The sequence below is a fragment of the Thamnophis elegans genome, chromosome Z (assembly GCF_009769535.1).
Source record: "Thamnophis elegans isolate rThaEle1 chromosome Z, rThaEle1.pri, whole genome shotgun sequence".
NCBI lineage: Eukaryota > Metazoa > Chordata > Lepidosauria > Squamata > Colubridae > Thamnophis > Thamnophis elegans.
In genome coordinates, this window is record NC_045558.1 from 99,896,890 (window position 1) to 99,909,476 (window position 12,587).

Sequence of the window (12,587 nt, forward strand, 5' to 3'; positions counted from 1 at the left end):
TCATTTGAATGAATTTTATTAAGTCTCTTTTCCTAAAGTGTACTGTTAAACTTGGAATATTTTTTTATTCTTTTGTTTTTGTTTTAAAAGAGCATTTAAAAGAACATTTTAAGTCCGAAGGCTTAAAAATATGGAACCAAATCCAGGCTAATGTCTAGCATGCATGGTTTCTATAAACTATGGCTTCACCTCCCACATGCATTACATTTAGTTCTGATATTTTTGTGTACTATAGTTTTTTTTTCCCCTCCCTCCCACACAGGTGAGAAAAGGAAGCTTCCGGAAAGTTTGACCCTCGAGGATGCAAAGAGAATTCGTGTGTTAGGTGATATTCCAATGGAGCTTGTGAATGAAGTGATGCTGACCATTACTGATCCAGCAGCAATGCTAGGGCCTGAGGTATAATTAGTTAATTGTCCCCATTTTTATTTGCACCATAAAACACTGCAAAATCAGTCTTCACTAGCTGCCCCGCATATTGCATTGTGCAAATTAGAGAATGTATTGCCAGATCTGTATTTTTTCCAGCCCCTATGCAGGGGTGGGATTCAAAAATTTTAGCAACCGGTTCTCTGCCCAGTGGCTGGGTGGGAGTGGCCATGGTGTGCATGGCCTACTTGGCCTCATGCACCACGGCGGGGGGAGGGGAGGCTTTTTGCTCTCCCCAGGCTTTGGAGGCTTTCCTCGCGCTTCCAGGAGGGTGAAAATGGCCTCCCCTGGGCAAGGTGGGCAGGGCTAGCCAGTTCTTGCAACTACCGGTTCGGCAAACCAGATATAAAATTAGCATCCTGTTCGCCAGAACTGACTGAATCCCACCCCTGCCCCTCTGCCAGGATCTTATTCCCCCAAAACATTTTTTTTTTTGCTTTTTATCAAAAATATAACAGACACCCCAGTTTAATTAAGTCTGCTAAATGGAGGTCTGCTAACTCAAGGTTTTAATTTTAAAGGTTTTAACATTTTTTTTAAAATTAAGATTATCTATAGATTTACAAGGATAAAAGTAATCCATATAGGGGATGAAATCTCCCCTATTCCAATAAATGTCAGTCTACCTTTGACACTATATTTTGGGCATTGCCTTTAATTCTTTTCTTTTTTTACCAGAATGTTTCTTTTGCTTGCAGACTAGTCTCTTGTCAGCAAATGCAGCCCGGGATGAGACAGCCCGCCTAGAGGAACGGCGTGGCATCATCGAATTCCATGTCATTGGCAACTCACTTTCTCAGAAATCAAACAAGAAGATTCTCATGTGGCTGGTTGGGCTGCAGAATGTTTTTTCACATCAGCTGCCTCGAATGCCCAAGGAATACATCACCCGCTTGGTTTTTGACCCGTAGGTTTGGGATTGCTATTAGAAAAAGTGGAGGTTGTGCCTTGGGTATCATGTGAACAAACAAAATGTTTAAACATTATGATATTTTGTAGTTATTTACAAAGCACATTTAAATTATTTTAAAAGTAAGCGAAATATATTTATTATCTCCAAGGCTTTTGAGCACGCTAATGTTTGGAAATAGAAAATTGAAAAATTTGGCATCGCTAGTAAGTTCATGTACATGGTAGCCATAAACTCTTGAGTCCCTGGAATTAGGGTGATTGTACCAGTGGTGGGTTGCAGGAAGTACGACCCGGTATGAGTGTACCGGAGCCAGCCCAGAGCACCGGATAGCGTTCCGGTATGGTGCTCCGGAGGGCGCACCCACGTTCCTTACTGGTGTTTGAAGGCTTCCACGCAGGCGCATGGCACGTTCAGCACATGCACGATGCTCCGCAGAGCAGCTGGAGTGTTGCGGAGGCGATAAGATGCAAGCGCTCGCTGCGCACTGTGTGTGTCCATAAGGACACCACCGGCTTCGTTCCAATTGTACTGGTTGGAATGGGATTTGCAACCCACCACTGGATTGTACATAAACTAGTTCTAATAGGTTGAGGATAAAGGCTTATAAATGAATGAGGAATTGATTGTCTGAATAAATAAATAAATAATCAAGGGGATCTTGGAATCAAGATAGGGTATAAAATGTTTTCCCTATCCATATTTAGTATTTAAAATGTTTCTCCTTTGAAAAATATACAGCTTCGCTTTATCTCTCTAGCCCTCTGTCATGTATTGAACCCTATTTTCTGTAATTACATTAACCTTTTAGTAAACAGGATATACAGTAGAGTGTTAGATTACGTTATTTATTCTCTGCAAAACATTTTGTGAATTACATCTTGGTGAGCTGGAACCCCATACTATCTGTTGGGAAGGCATTAGTTCCTTTGTAAAATGGTTGCAGTGAGAGACCCAACTGTCCTAATCAAGTCCTAATTCTGTTTGCTGCAACTTTAGCTCCATTGCACATACAGGTAGTCCTTGTCTTACAGTATTTTATTTAGTGACTGTTTGAAGTTACAGTGGCGCAGAAAAAAGTGACATGACCGTTTTCACACATGTGACCTTTGCAGCAACCCCGTGGTCACATGATCAAAATTCAGACACTTGACAACTGACTCTTGTCCTGGGGTCATGTGATCCCTTTTTGCGACCTTATGACAAGCAAAGTCAAGGAGGAAGCCGGATTCATTTAACAACCATGTTACTAACTTAACAACTGCAGTGATTCACTTAATAACTGGGAAGAAAAGTCATAAAATGGAGCAAAATTCATTTAACAAATGTCTCACTTAGCAACAGAAATTTGGGGCTCAGTTGTGGTCGTAAGTTGAGGACTATCTGTATTCTTACAGACTTTCTTTTCACTGACCAAATGGGCATGCTTCCAAATGAAGTATTGGACTGCAGCCACCTGACATGATTATTATTTCATTTCAGTCAGCCAGATGTTCAGACTGGATCTGACATTTTTGCCTGCCTATTGAGTCCTTTCCAAGGATCTGGGGTAGGCAGATGTGGATCTTTGATGATTTGCAAGTCTTTGTATTTTTTTTGTTATCTTCTCCAGTTCTTTCTCTTCTATGCTGCTGTCTCAGGTACTACCGTGTCCTCTATGCAGACTTTTTTTGTCTTTCTTACCAACAACTGTTAAACCTGGAGGGTCACGTGGCAGGCACCTGTCTGTTCCAGACTACTTTAAGGACTTCATTTTTTGTTACTTCCTCTCTTTTATGGTCCCACTTTATGATCTTGCAGGCAAATAGTATTTCTTGCAGCTCTTCCAATGCATCATTGTGGCTACTTTGTCATGCCATTGTTTGTAGTCTTGCAGCAGCTAACCAAGTGGGCCATTGTTTCCTCAACTTCTTTGCAGAAGTGGCACTTGGTATCTGCCACAGTCTTCTCAATTCTGGCTTTGTATATATTTGTTCTTGAGTGGCTGTGTGCAGTCAAAATTAGCCCTTCTATACTTTTCTTCTGCTTTCCTGCTTTTAGCCGTTTCCAGGCCTTGTTATTATCTGCTTTGCTTGCTACTTTTTTTGATGTATTGGCTATGTCATGCTTTGTCTCGCCATCTCTCTTTTTTGTTCTTTATTTGGTATTTCTAGTAGACCTATTTACTAAGCCTTCCTGGTATACTAGCTTTAATGCATTCTCTTCACTGTCCTACATATATTCTTCCAATCATTTTTTTTCTTTTTAAACTGTCTGATGTAGTCTACACCCACCTATTTTTCTTGGTAAAGTACACTTTGTCAGTGTCACTCGGAATTTGAAAAGCATGATTCATTTTCATTATTTTTCTAGTCTTTCTATACAAGGCTTTTAGTTCTGCTTGAGTGCAGTCTGCTTTTCCAATGCCTGGAATTGCCCAAGTGATAATTGCCTTGATGATATTTCCTCCCCTGAGTTTGGAAGTTTAAGGTCATCTTCATTCCATGATACATTTATTTCTAAACTTTTTCTTAACTTCTGTGTGCTTGATGTTGTCAACTTGAAGGATGCCCAGCTATTTGTAGCGATCATCTTCATCTAGACTCTTGATTTTATTTGCACCTTGATTCCTTCAGTTTTCATTCTTTTATAGGATTTGATGTGCCACACACTGTTTGATGGCACATTTGTCCAGTCCAAATTCTGTTGCAATAGCTTGACTGTATATATGGATAGTGTTGAGCAGCGATTCTATTTCAGATTTGTTTTTTCATACAATTTCCATGTAAAGGAGGTGGGATAACTTGAACTGAGTTATTCAGCATTCTTGACAAAGGAATCAGTGAAATGACACACAATAGTGATGATAGTGAGTTTCCTTGGAAGAGCCGTCTCTTGATATTAATCTCTCCCAATCTATCTCCATTGTCTAGCAACCATTTCTCCCATTGTGCCATCTATCTTTGCACAAAGCTTCTGATGTTTCTGTTGAGTCCTGTTATTTCTAGGCAGTTGATTATCCAATCATGTGGCTCAGATGCCTTCTTGTAATCAGTCTATGGTTCTTTCAAATTGGCCTTCCTTGTCTTGTAGTTTTCCGAAATAATCTTGCAGATTAAGAATTGGTCTTTTATTCCTCTGCTGTTTGGGCAGTTTCCTTTCTGCTTAGGTTGACAAAACTTGTTTTCAACTAGATGCTGTTGAACTGCATCAATTACCACACCAGTTAGCAATTTGAAAATTATTGGTAAAGTAATTTGCCTATAGTTGCCTGAAGCTGCCTCTTTTGATGGGTTTTTCATTATCAACTAGGTTTTGCTACAATTTAGCCATTCTTCAATTTCATCTCCTTGCAGCATATTGATAAACTGCTTGGCAACAAGTGGATATAGACTAGTCAGATGTTTCAATCAAAATCCATGCAATTCATCTTCACCAATTCTTGATCTTCCTTGCCCTTTTTTCTACCATTTCTGCTGTTATTATAAGAGGCAGATGAGTGGATGCCTGGTTTCTGAATAAAAATAATTATATAGCTGTGCTGGCTTCCTCTACTGCCAATTCTCCCTGATTTGCCTCTGTAATCTGAGTTATATCTGTCAAGGCTTTGATTTCTTTGCCCTTTGCAATTCTTTCAATTCTGCTTCTGTGACTATTTTATTTAGTATTATAAATGGATGTTAACCTCTGTTTTGTTATTTCTGATTTGAGATGTTGTTTTTTTCCAGAACGGAAGCATTTGTTTCAAATATCCTCTTCTTATTGGACTTCATATGTAATAACAGATCACTATTTATTTGTTTTCAATTACTATATATTTGCAATGGGTAAACACCTTTCCTTCCACTATAGCTAAATGTCTATGGAGATTCTCAGTCATCCAGGTCATGGTTGTCCCAAAGGTGCTTTTTTCCAAGAGGCAACTGGACTTTCTGGTTTTTCTTTGAAGACGTTTCACTTCTCATCCAAGAAGCTAAAGAAGCTTCTTAGATGAGAAATTAAAGAAGAAGCTAAAGAAGCTTCTTAGATGAGAAATTAAACATCTTCAAAAAAAAACTAGAAAGTCCAGTTGCCTCTTGAAAAAAGCACTTTTGGGTTTCCTTACTATAGTCTTGTGCTGATAGTTTGGCCCTAGTTGCTCAGCCAACAGTCCTGAATTCTGTAACCCATTTTTCACCAGATATCCAGGTACTCCAACAATTCTAGTGCAATATTTGATGTGGCAACCAAAACAATATGTGTTTCTCTAATTTACATCTCAATATATTTTTATGGGGGAGGCCCTTTTTGTCTGACTCCTTTGAAGAGATCTGTCCAGTGTGGCTCAACCTCTGGCATAGTTGTCGTCTTCCTGAGAGCACACAAGACCACAACCACATCAATGCCTCAACAAAGGATGTTATTATGATTAGTCTCACAATCAACCAGAAGTTTAACTTAGATTTGATGTTTACCAAGTCCTTCCCAAGGACTCGTGTAGGCAGATGTCGTTTGATTGTGTTAAAGGTATGGAAGCTGGATTTAAGCTGCTCCAAGGAAATTTTGCAATTGACTGATGGTGATTTTGTCAGTGCCAGGGATGTTCCTGGTATTTTGAAATTGCACACAAGTGCTTATTCCTATTGGTACAAGCCTTTTACTTTTCATATTTCATTATTTTTCTCTATTGGTAACGTATTATAATTGTCCACTTCCGTGGACTGTGAGTGGCTGACTAATAAAAATGCCAAATAATAAAAGCTGTTAAAAATATACAACACTACAGGCACTCTGGACTAAAACAACGAAGGCCCCATGAACATATTAGTCTGAGGCTTGAGATCAAAAGGTCTTGTGTGCTCTGAGGAACACCAAAAGAGAGATAATAGTCTATGTCTTTGGGGAAATGTTGTTTATATTCTAACAAAGTATAAGGAGCCTACTTGGGGTTTAAAGGTATTGTTGAAAGAAACATAGTCCTGGAAATGGATCTATGCAAAACTCTCAACTTCCTGGTTTTGAAAGCCTTTTTTGTTTTAAATGTAAGACGTAAGGTAGAGGAGGAAGCATGGCAGCTCAGTAAGTGAGAGATCTTTGGAAATAGTGGTGATCCAAGGTGACACAAAGACTCCCAGAAAGAAATGGTTGCAGCTGAGAAATAAGTTCTATGTCAGCTAGAATTGTTAATGAAACTAATTCAGGTTTATAATAGGGTAAATGGTTGGGCACTGCTGTATTCCCCTCATACATCTCAAAAGGATGAAGCAGGGGTGTCATTCTCAGTTGTACTCCTCTCTCTTTCCAATACAAGCTTCTCTTTCTGCTGCTTATTTTCTTGACAGCAAGCACAAGACTCTGGCGTTAATCAAGGATGGTCGAGTGATTGGAGGGATCTGCTTTCGGATGTTCCCAACACAAGGATTCACTGAGATTGTCTTCTGTGCTGTCACATCCAATGAGCAAGTCAAGGTAGGGTTGTTTTGAGATGCCTATGACATTCTTCAGGGTTTAAAACAGGTTCTAAACTAGTAGTTGAGGGTCAGCTACTATCAGGTTTCTTCCAACCAATCATACAGGGAACTCTCATTGTTTATATCAGTGATACAAAGTTCAGAATAGGGCAGAGAAAACTAGCTCCAATTTTGTTTTCTAATTTCAAAAGACCAAACTATGAAGAGGTGACACTTATTGGTTGTTTTTAAATATAACAGCATCCTTACTTGCCCAACTGGCTTATGGGAGGTGCTAAAATCTTCATAGGCTTTTCAGTGCATTTGTACTGCATTTGGACATTGCAGCAGAGACTCAGGATTTACTCTTAATGGATTAACTTTTTTTTTAAGTGGGAGTGCTAGAAACTCAATGCCTTCTGACTCGGACTTCAAACTGGGTTTGAAAATGTGCAACAAGGAAAAACTAGAAGAAGCAGGATGTTCAAGTCATAGGAAGTGGGGAGCCATAGAGGATGTAATTGAGGAATGGGAGGCAGCAAATGAATGGAGAGCAAGAGTGTAAAAATATTTAGAGGTATAAAAAACAATTAGAAGCTGATGTAGAGTTTAAAATGCTGCATGGGAAATGATATAAGTTTCCTTTTACAATTAATATTCAAGGCAGGAAAAGGATACATTCAAAGGCATTTTTGCACTATCTGGAATAAGTCACATTTAATTCTCTGACATTTTCTTCAGATGGTGTTGCAATGCCTCTCCCGTGCTTCTCAAAAGAATCAAATAAAACACACTGGCATGGATCCAGTACTTATTATCTTCAATTGTGCAGAGTAGTTCATAGAGTTAGACTAGACTTAGACAGTGTTGGGTAGTTGGTATTTGTATCAGGAACGCAGGCATTCTCTTAAGAGCATTGGGCAAACCATCATCATGTTAAGTGTAATATGAGGCTGTGGAACAAAGTATGTTATTTGAACAGATTAGTTGTTTTTTTGTTAAACTTGGAGTAGGATTTGTTAAACTTGGAATAGCAATTTTTCTGTAGCAACTTTTGACACTTTTGGTAATTCCTTTCGAGAAGTCAATCATCCTTGCTTCACCTTTTCCATATTAAAACCTTTTGTAATTGTTGTTATTGCTAACTATATTTATTGCCTCATATTTCTATACAGGATATTATTCACCTCAGAATTAACTTCTATGTGATTGCAAATCACATCACATAAATTAGCTTCCTTTATGAATTTTCAGTTACCGAAGTAGAGGATCTGAGTTTGGGCCTAGTCTTAAATATTTACTCAGTTAAGACACAAGTTTGCTTCATAGAGTAGTTGTGAGACCAAAAGGTTGGAAAAATCAGGTAGGTCGTCTTGCGCTCTAGAAGGAAAGATAGAATATAAATGCAAAGATAGAAAGAGGATCATTCCCAGATTTTGTCCTGATTATTTCCCCCCTTTTTCTTCTTCATTTCTTTGAAGGGCTATGGGACTCACCTTATGAATCACCTGAAGGAGTACCACATCAAACACAGCATCCTCTACTTTCTCACCTATGCAGATGAATATGCCATTGGCTATTTCAAAAAGCAGGTACCACACCATTATTGCTGAATTCTATTCAGAACTGGCTTTTGGTTTAGCTATAGGGGGACACATTTGTAAAAGGGCCTTGTTCTCCTCCTAAGCCTATGGACATACTTGCTAATATAGCTGCATTCACATGTCATGTTAAATATATTAGGTCACATTAAATGGTTTATTTATTGGTACTATATATCATGTTTAAAAAGTACAAATTTTCCTCAGAGAGTGACTCTGTGCCACATACAAATAAACAAGTAGTTACGTTTTATAAAATAGTAAATGTAACAGGCACAAGGAGCCATAAGCTTTCCATGCTTTCTTTCTTTACACCTGTATGCATAGGGAAGGAGATTTCTTTTCCACTTTTGCATCACCACATCTTTGCTCTTACTTCAACCTATGAACATCTGAGGATAAGTAATATATAAAATGGGCTTGAGTTTCAGCCAGAACTAATCCCAATTGCTCAGAGTTTCAGAAATGCAACTTTATGGATCTGCACTTAAAGCTCATTGTTTTTTACAAGATATAAAAATGTTTAGCCATAAATTTGTGGCTAGCATGATCTCTAAAGCAGGCCTTAATTTATCTCGTTGTAGAAATATTTATTTGAGGAAATAATTTTAATTGAAGTTTCTGTATTACTTTACAAAGGTGATTTATCTAAATTGGATTCTAAATTGGTGACATTCATTTAAAACAAGTGGGGTAGTTAGATGCATATGTATCAGCCTTCCCCAATCTAGTATTCTTCAGTTATTTTGAACTATAGTCCCTATAATCCCCCACCACTTTGGCTAGGAATTATAGTATTAACATCATATGTCTAAGAATCATTAAATGGGATAAAGCCAATGTGTCTAATTTTTTTTTCTTCTTAAATGTGTCTAAAACCTGGGTCCCTAACCCTTGGGTTCAGCCTGATATCGTGCCATAGCCAAGTGGCAGGCAAGTGCGTGAAACATTCCACTCCCTCCCCATGCTGCTACTGCCATTACCTGTCCACAGAGCCAGAAAGGTTGGAGACTGATTGTCCAAAAGATATGGTTCACTATTATACAATTCTGTAACGTAAGTGTAGCTTCCATGAACCCCTCACCCCCCCCCCAATACATTCTTGAATACAATGAGGAAAATGAGCTGGATCCATGCTTTAGGCAGCAAGAAAGAGATGAAGCACCTTTTCAGAATAGGTCAGTTATATTTCTCACTGCTGAATTACATTTAGCTTATTTTGGAGAATGAATAGGTCTCTTCTCTGTGGCATTCAGGGGTTTTCAAAAGATATCAAGGTCCCTAAGAGCCGCTACCTTGGCTACATCAAGGACTATGAAGGAGCCACCCTGATGGAATGTGAGCTAAATCCTCGGATCCCTTACACGGAGCTTTCACATATTATCAAGAAGCAGAAGGAGGTGAGGGGCCGGGGTGGAAGAAGGGGACATCTCTGCTTGAACCATTTCTTTATTCTTGTTAACTATGTATGGACCATCTTTATTAGTAATTCACACTGCTGAATACCTCTCTCTCTCTCTTCCTCCCTCCCCCTCTCTCAGGGACATATGCAAATTTGGCTTTGACTTTGGGTGCTGAATATTCCCTAATGATTGCCTTTCTCTCTGTATAGTCCTAAATATCCTCATCCATTTTCTCCTCGATTAAGCCTTTAGGGATATAATCAATCATATTCCTTTCTGTATCTTATCTATACTTCCCTAAAATTTCTGCCTCTCCCTTTTATTCCACATGCAACACACACAAACATTTATGTGCTGATCTGTGTTGGGATTTTTCAAACCTTATGTATTTTTCTTCTATGGAAAACACGTTCTGCAGAGTTAAGCGACACATAACTGACACAGTTAGTTACTTACTCTTGTGGTAAGAATTTGGCTCTCCTCCCTCAGAGAAGGAAAGGTTTCTGTTCCACTTTGCACATGTTCCATAGGAAGAGGTAATGTTCCTATTAGGAAGGAAGAGGTAATGTTCATAACTGCTCTCTTTGAATCTTCCCATAGGGGAGGCCTTCCTGCCTATGACAGTCCTATCATGTTTTTGTAGGCATAGTTGAATTCCATTTTTCATAAATTTTTCAGCCAACATAGCCGGTAATCATGCATGGTTGATGCTGCACAATAATCCTCTCTATTCTTCCTCTCAGATTCAGCTTCTCCCTGTTTGCCTGCCTGCCTTTTCAACTTTTTCCTAACACCTTGACACTGCTCGGCTTGAAGGCTGAACTAGGAATTGGCCAGGAAGTAGATTCCTAGCTGCACGTATGCCTGCTCTGTCTAAGAGATGCTTAGCCTGTTTCATTGCCCTGATTTTGCAGAAGCATCCAGGGATGACAATGCAAGTCATGACAGTTTCTGGTTCTTCCCACAGATCATCAAGAAGTTGATAGAGAGAAAACAAGCACAGATCCGTAAAGTCTACCCTGGCCTCACTTGTTTTAAAGAGGGAGTTCGACATATCCCGGTTGAAAGCATCCCAGGCATCCGTGAGTTGAGCAAGGCTTATACCTGGGGGAACAGGTGTGATTATGCATTCAGTGAACCTTAATAAAGCCAGAAGAAGAATTGACATGATTTTAGCCCTGTCCTCTTCCCACATTCGATCCTTCTGCTGTGTTTGCTCCTAATCTCTTAGGAAGCAGAGGAAGGAAACTGTTAATGATTTACGGCAGGGGAGGATTAGGTCCAGATTCAGATTTATGTGTCTGACACAAAGAATAGGTATTTATCCAAAACTTTTCTCTTGCTTGCTTTTGTGCCCTGTATTTTCTTTATCCCAATTAGCACTAGTAATAAATGAACTGCCTTTAAAAAAAAAAAAACAAATTAGCTCTGTCCATGTGTTTACAATAAGTGATATTTTTTCTCTCTCTTCCAGGGGAAACAGGATGGAAGCCTCTGAATAAAGAAAAAGGGTAAACCATGTGGCACTTTATGTTCTTTTCTCACCCACACATATCCCTAAAACGTTTCTGCTTGTTTTTTTAACATATTAGTCTTCCTTAATGAGTTTGGTAGAGGACAATTAATATAGAGCAGGCAAATGTCACCAAATTCTCTAAAAGTTCTTTTCTCTGTGGAATGATGTAATAAGACAAAAAGGGGCATCACCAGGGAGGACTAGCTTTTTCAAATCTATATAAAGAACAGCTAATGATTTAATGCTTACTGCCTGATGCATTCGAGGTAGTGAATCCATTTACTTTAGAAATTAAATTAAATTTTAAATGATGATGATTGGTCACATAGTCAGCCAGATGTTTAGACTGATTTGACATTTATCCACCTGTGGAGTCTTTCTCAAAGACTTGTGTTTATTATTGCAATTACTTTTATCCTCTCCCTCTTATCTCTCCCACTCTCTCCCCCACACATATACGCACACACTGCTAATATTCCTTTCCCCTCCTATTTTCACAACAACTCTGTGAAATGGGTTGAAGTGGGAGAGTGATTGGCCTAAACTAAAGTTACTCAGCTGGTTTTCAGGTCTATGCAGGCCTAGAACTCACAGTCACCTGGTTTCTAGGTCAGCCATTCAATCATGATGCCAGATGGTAAAATGGACAACTTTTTTATGCTAATACTTTGATTCTGGCACCAACAAATTTGTCAGAATTAACAGCATTCTGCTTGAAAAGTTTGCTGCTCTTGGTATAGCTTCTTTTAGCTTTTCAGGAATGTCTTTCAAAATGTCTTCCTCAAACTGAAGCTCTTTAAATATGTTGCTACATTAAACCATAGGTTCATCCAGAAGCTATTATGATCTTATGAAAGTTGGTGTAATCTTCACTTTTCTAGAGGGCATCCAGTTGCAGTTGGCTTGGTCATAATCTTGGCTAGATTATGCAGATTTCTTTATAATACTCTCTAGCTCTTGCAATTTCTAATATTTTCATCACCAAAATCACCACCACTCTTGTTTTTAAAAAAATCCTTCCAGAAAGGAGCTCAAGGATCCAGACCAGTTGTATACTACTTTGAAAAATCTTCTTGCCCAAATCAAGGTAAGCGGGATTCCAGGATCACTTGGAGTATAAATAGGAACTTTTCTCTAATACAAGAGCTACAGTCAAAATGAAGTGTAGTTACTCGATGATGTGGTGTCTAGACAAGTAAAGCTTGCCAAACCTTTCCTGAAAATTTTGCCCTGATCTGTGAACAGTGTAGACAGAAGTAGATTTTGAATAAAGGTAGTCCTCAGTTAATGACCATTTGTTCAGAGATTGTTGGAAGTTAA

The 12,587-nt window shown here is 38.8% G+C and overlaps 1 protein-coding gene across 1 annotated transcript in view; it reads left to right on the forward strand.

Moving 5' to 3' along the window:
- KAT2A (lysine acetyltransferase 2A) overlaps window positions 1–12,587 on the forward strand; it is a 30,779-nt gene that overhangs the window by 13,882 nt on the left and 4,310 nt on the right. The window contains exons 9-16 of the mRNA XM_032237549.1: window positions 263–399; window positions 1,128–1,336; window positions 6,640–6,766; window positions 8,229–8,339; window positions 9,605–9,748; window positions 10,719–10,833; window positions 11,226–11,262; window positions 12,291–12,354. Coding sequence (XP_032093440.1) covers window positions 263–399; window positions 1,128–1,336; window positions 6,640–6,766; window positions 8,229–8,339; window positions 9,605–9,748; window positions 10,719–10,833; window positions 11,226–11,262; window positions 12,291–12,354 — 944 coding nt within the window. The remainder of the gene's footprint in view (window positions 1–262; window positions 400–1,127; window positions 1,337–6,639; window positions 6,767–8,228; window positions 8,340–9,604; window positions 9,749–10,718; window positions 10,834–11,225; window positions 11,263–12,290; window positions 12,355–12,587) is intronic.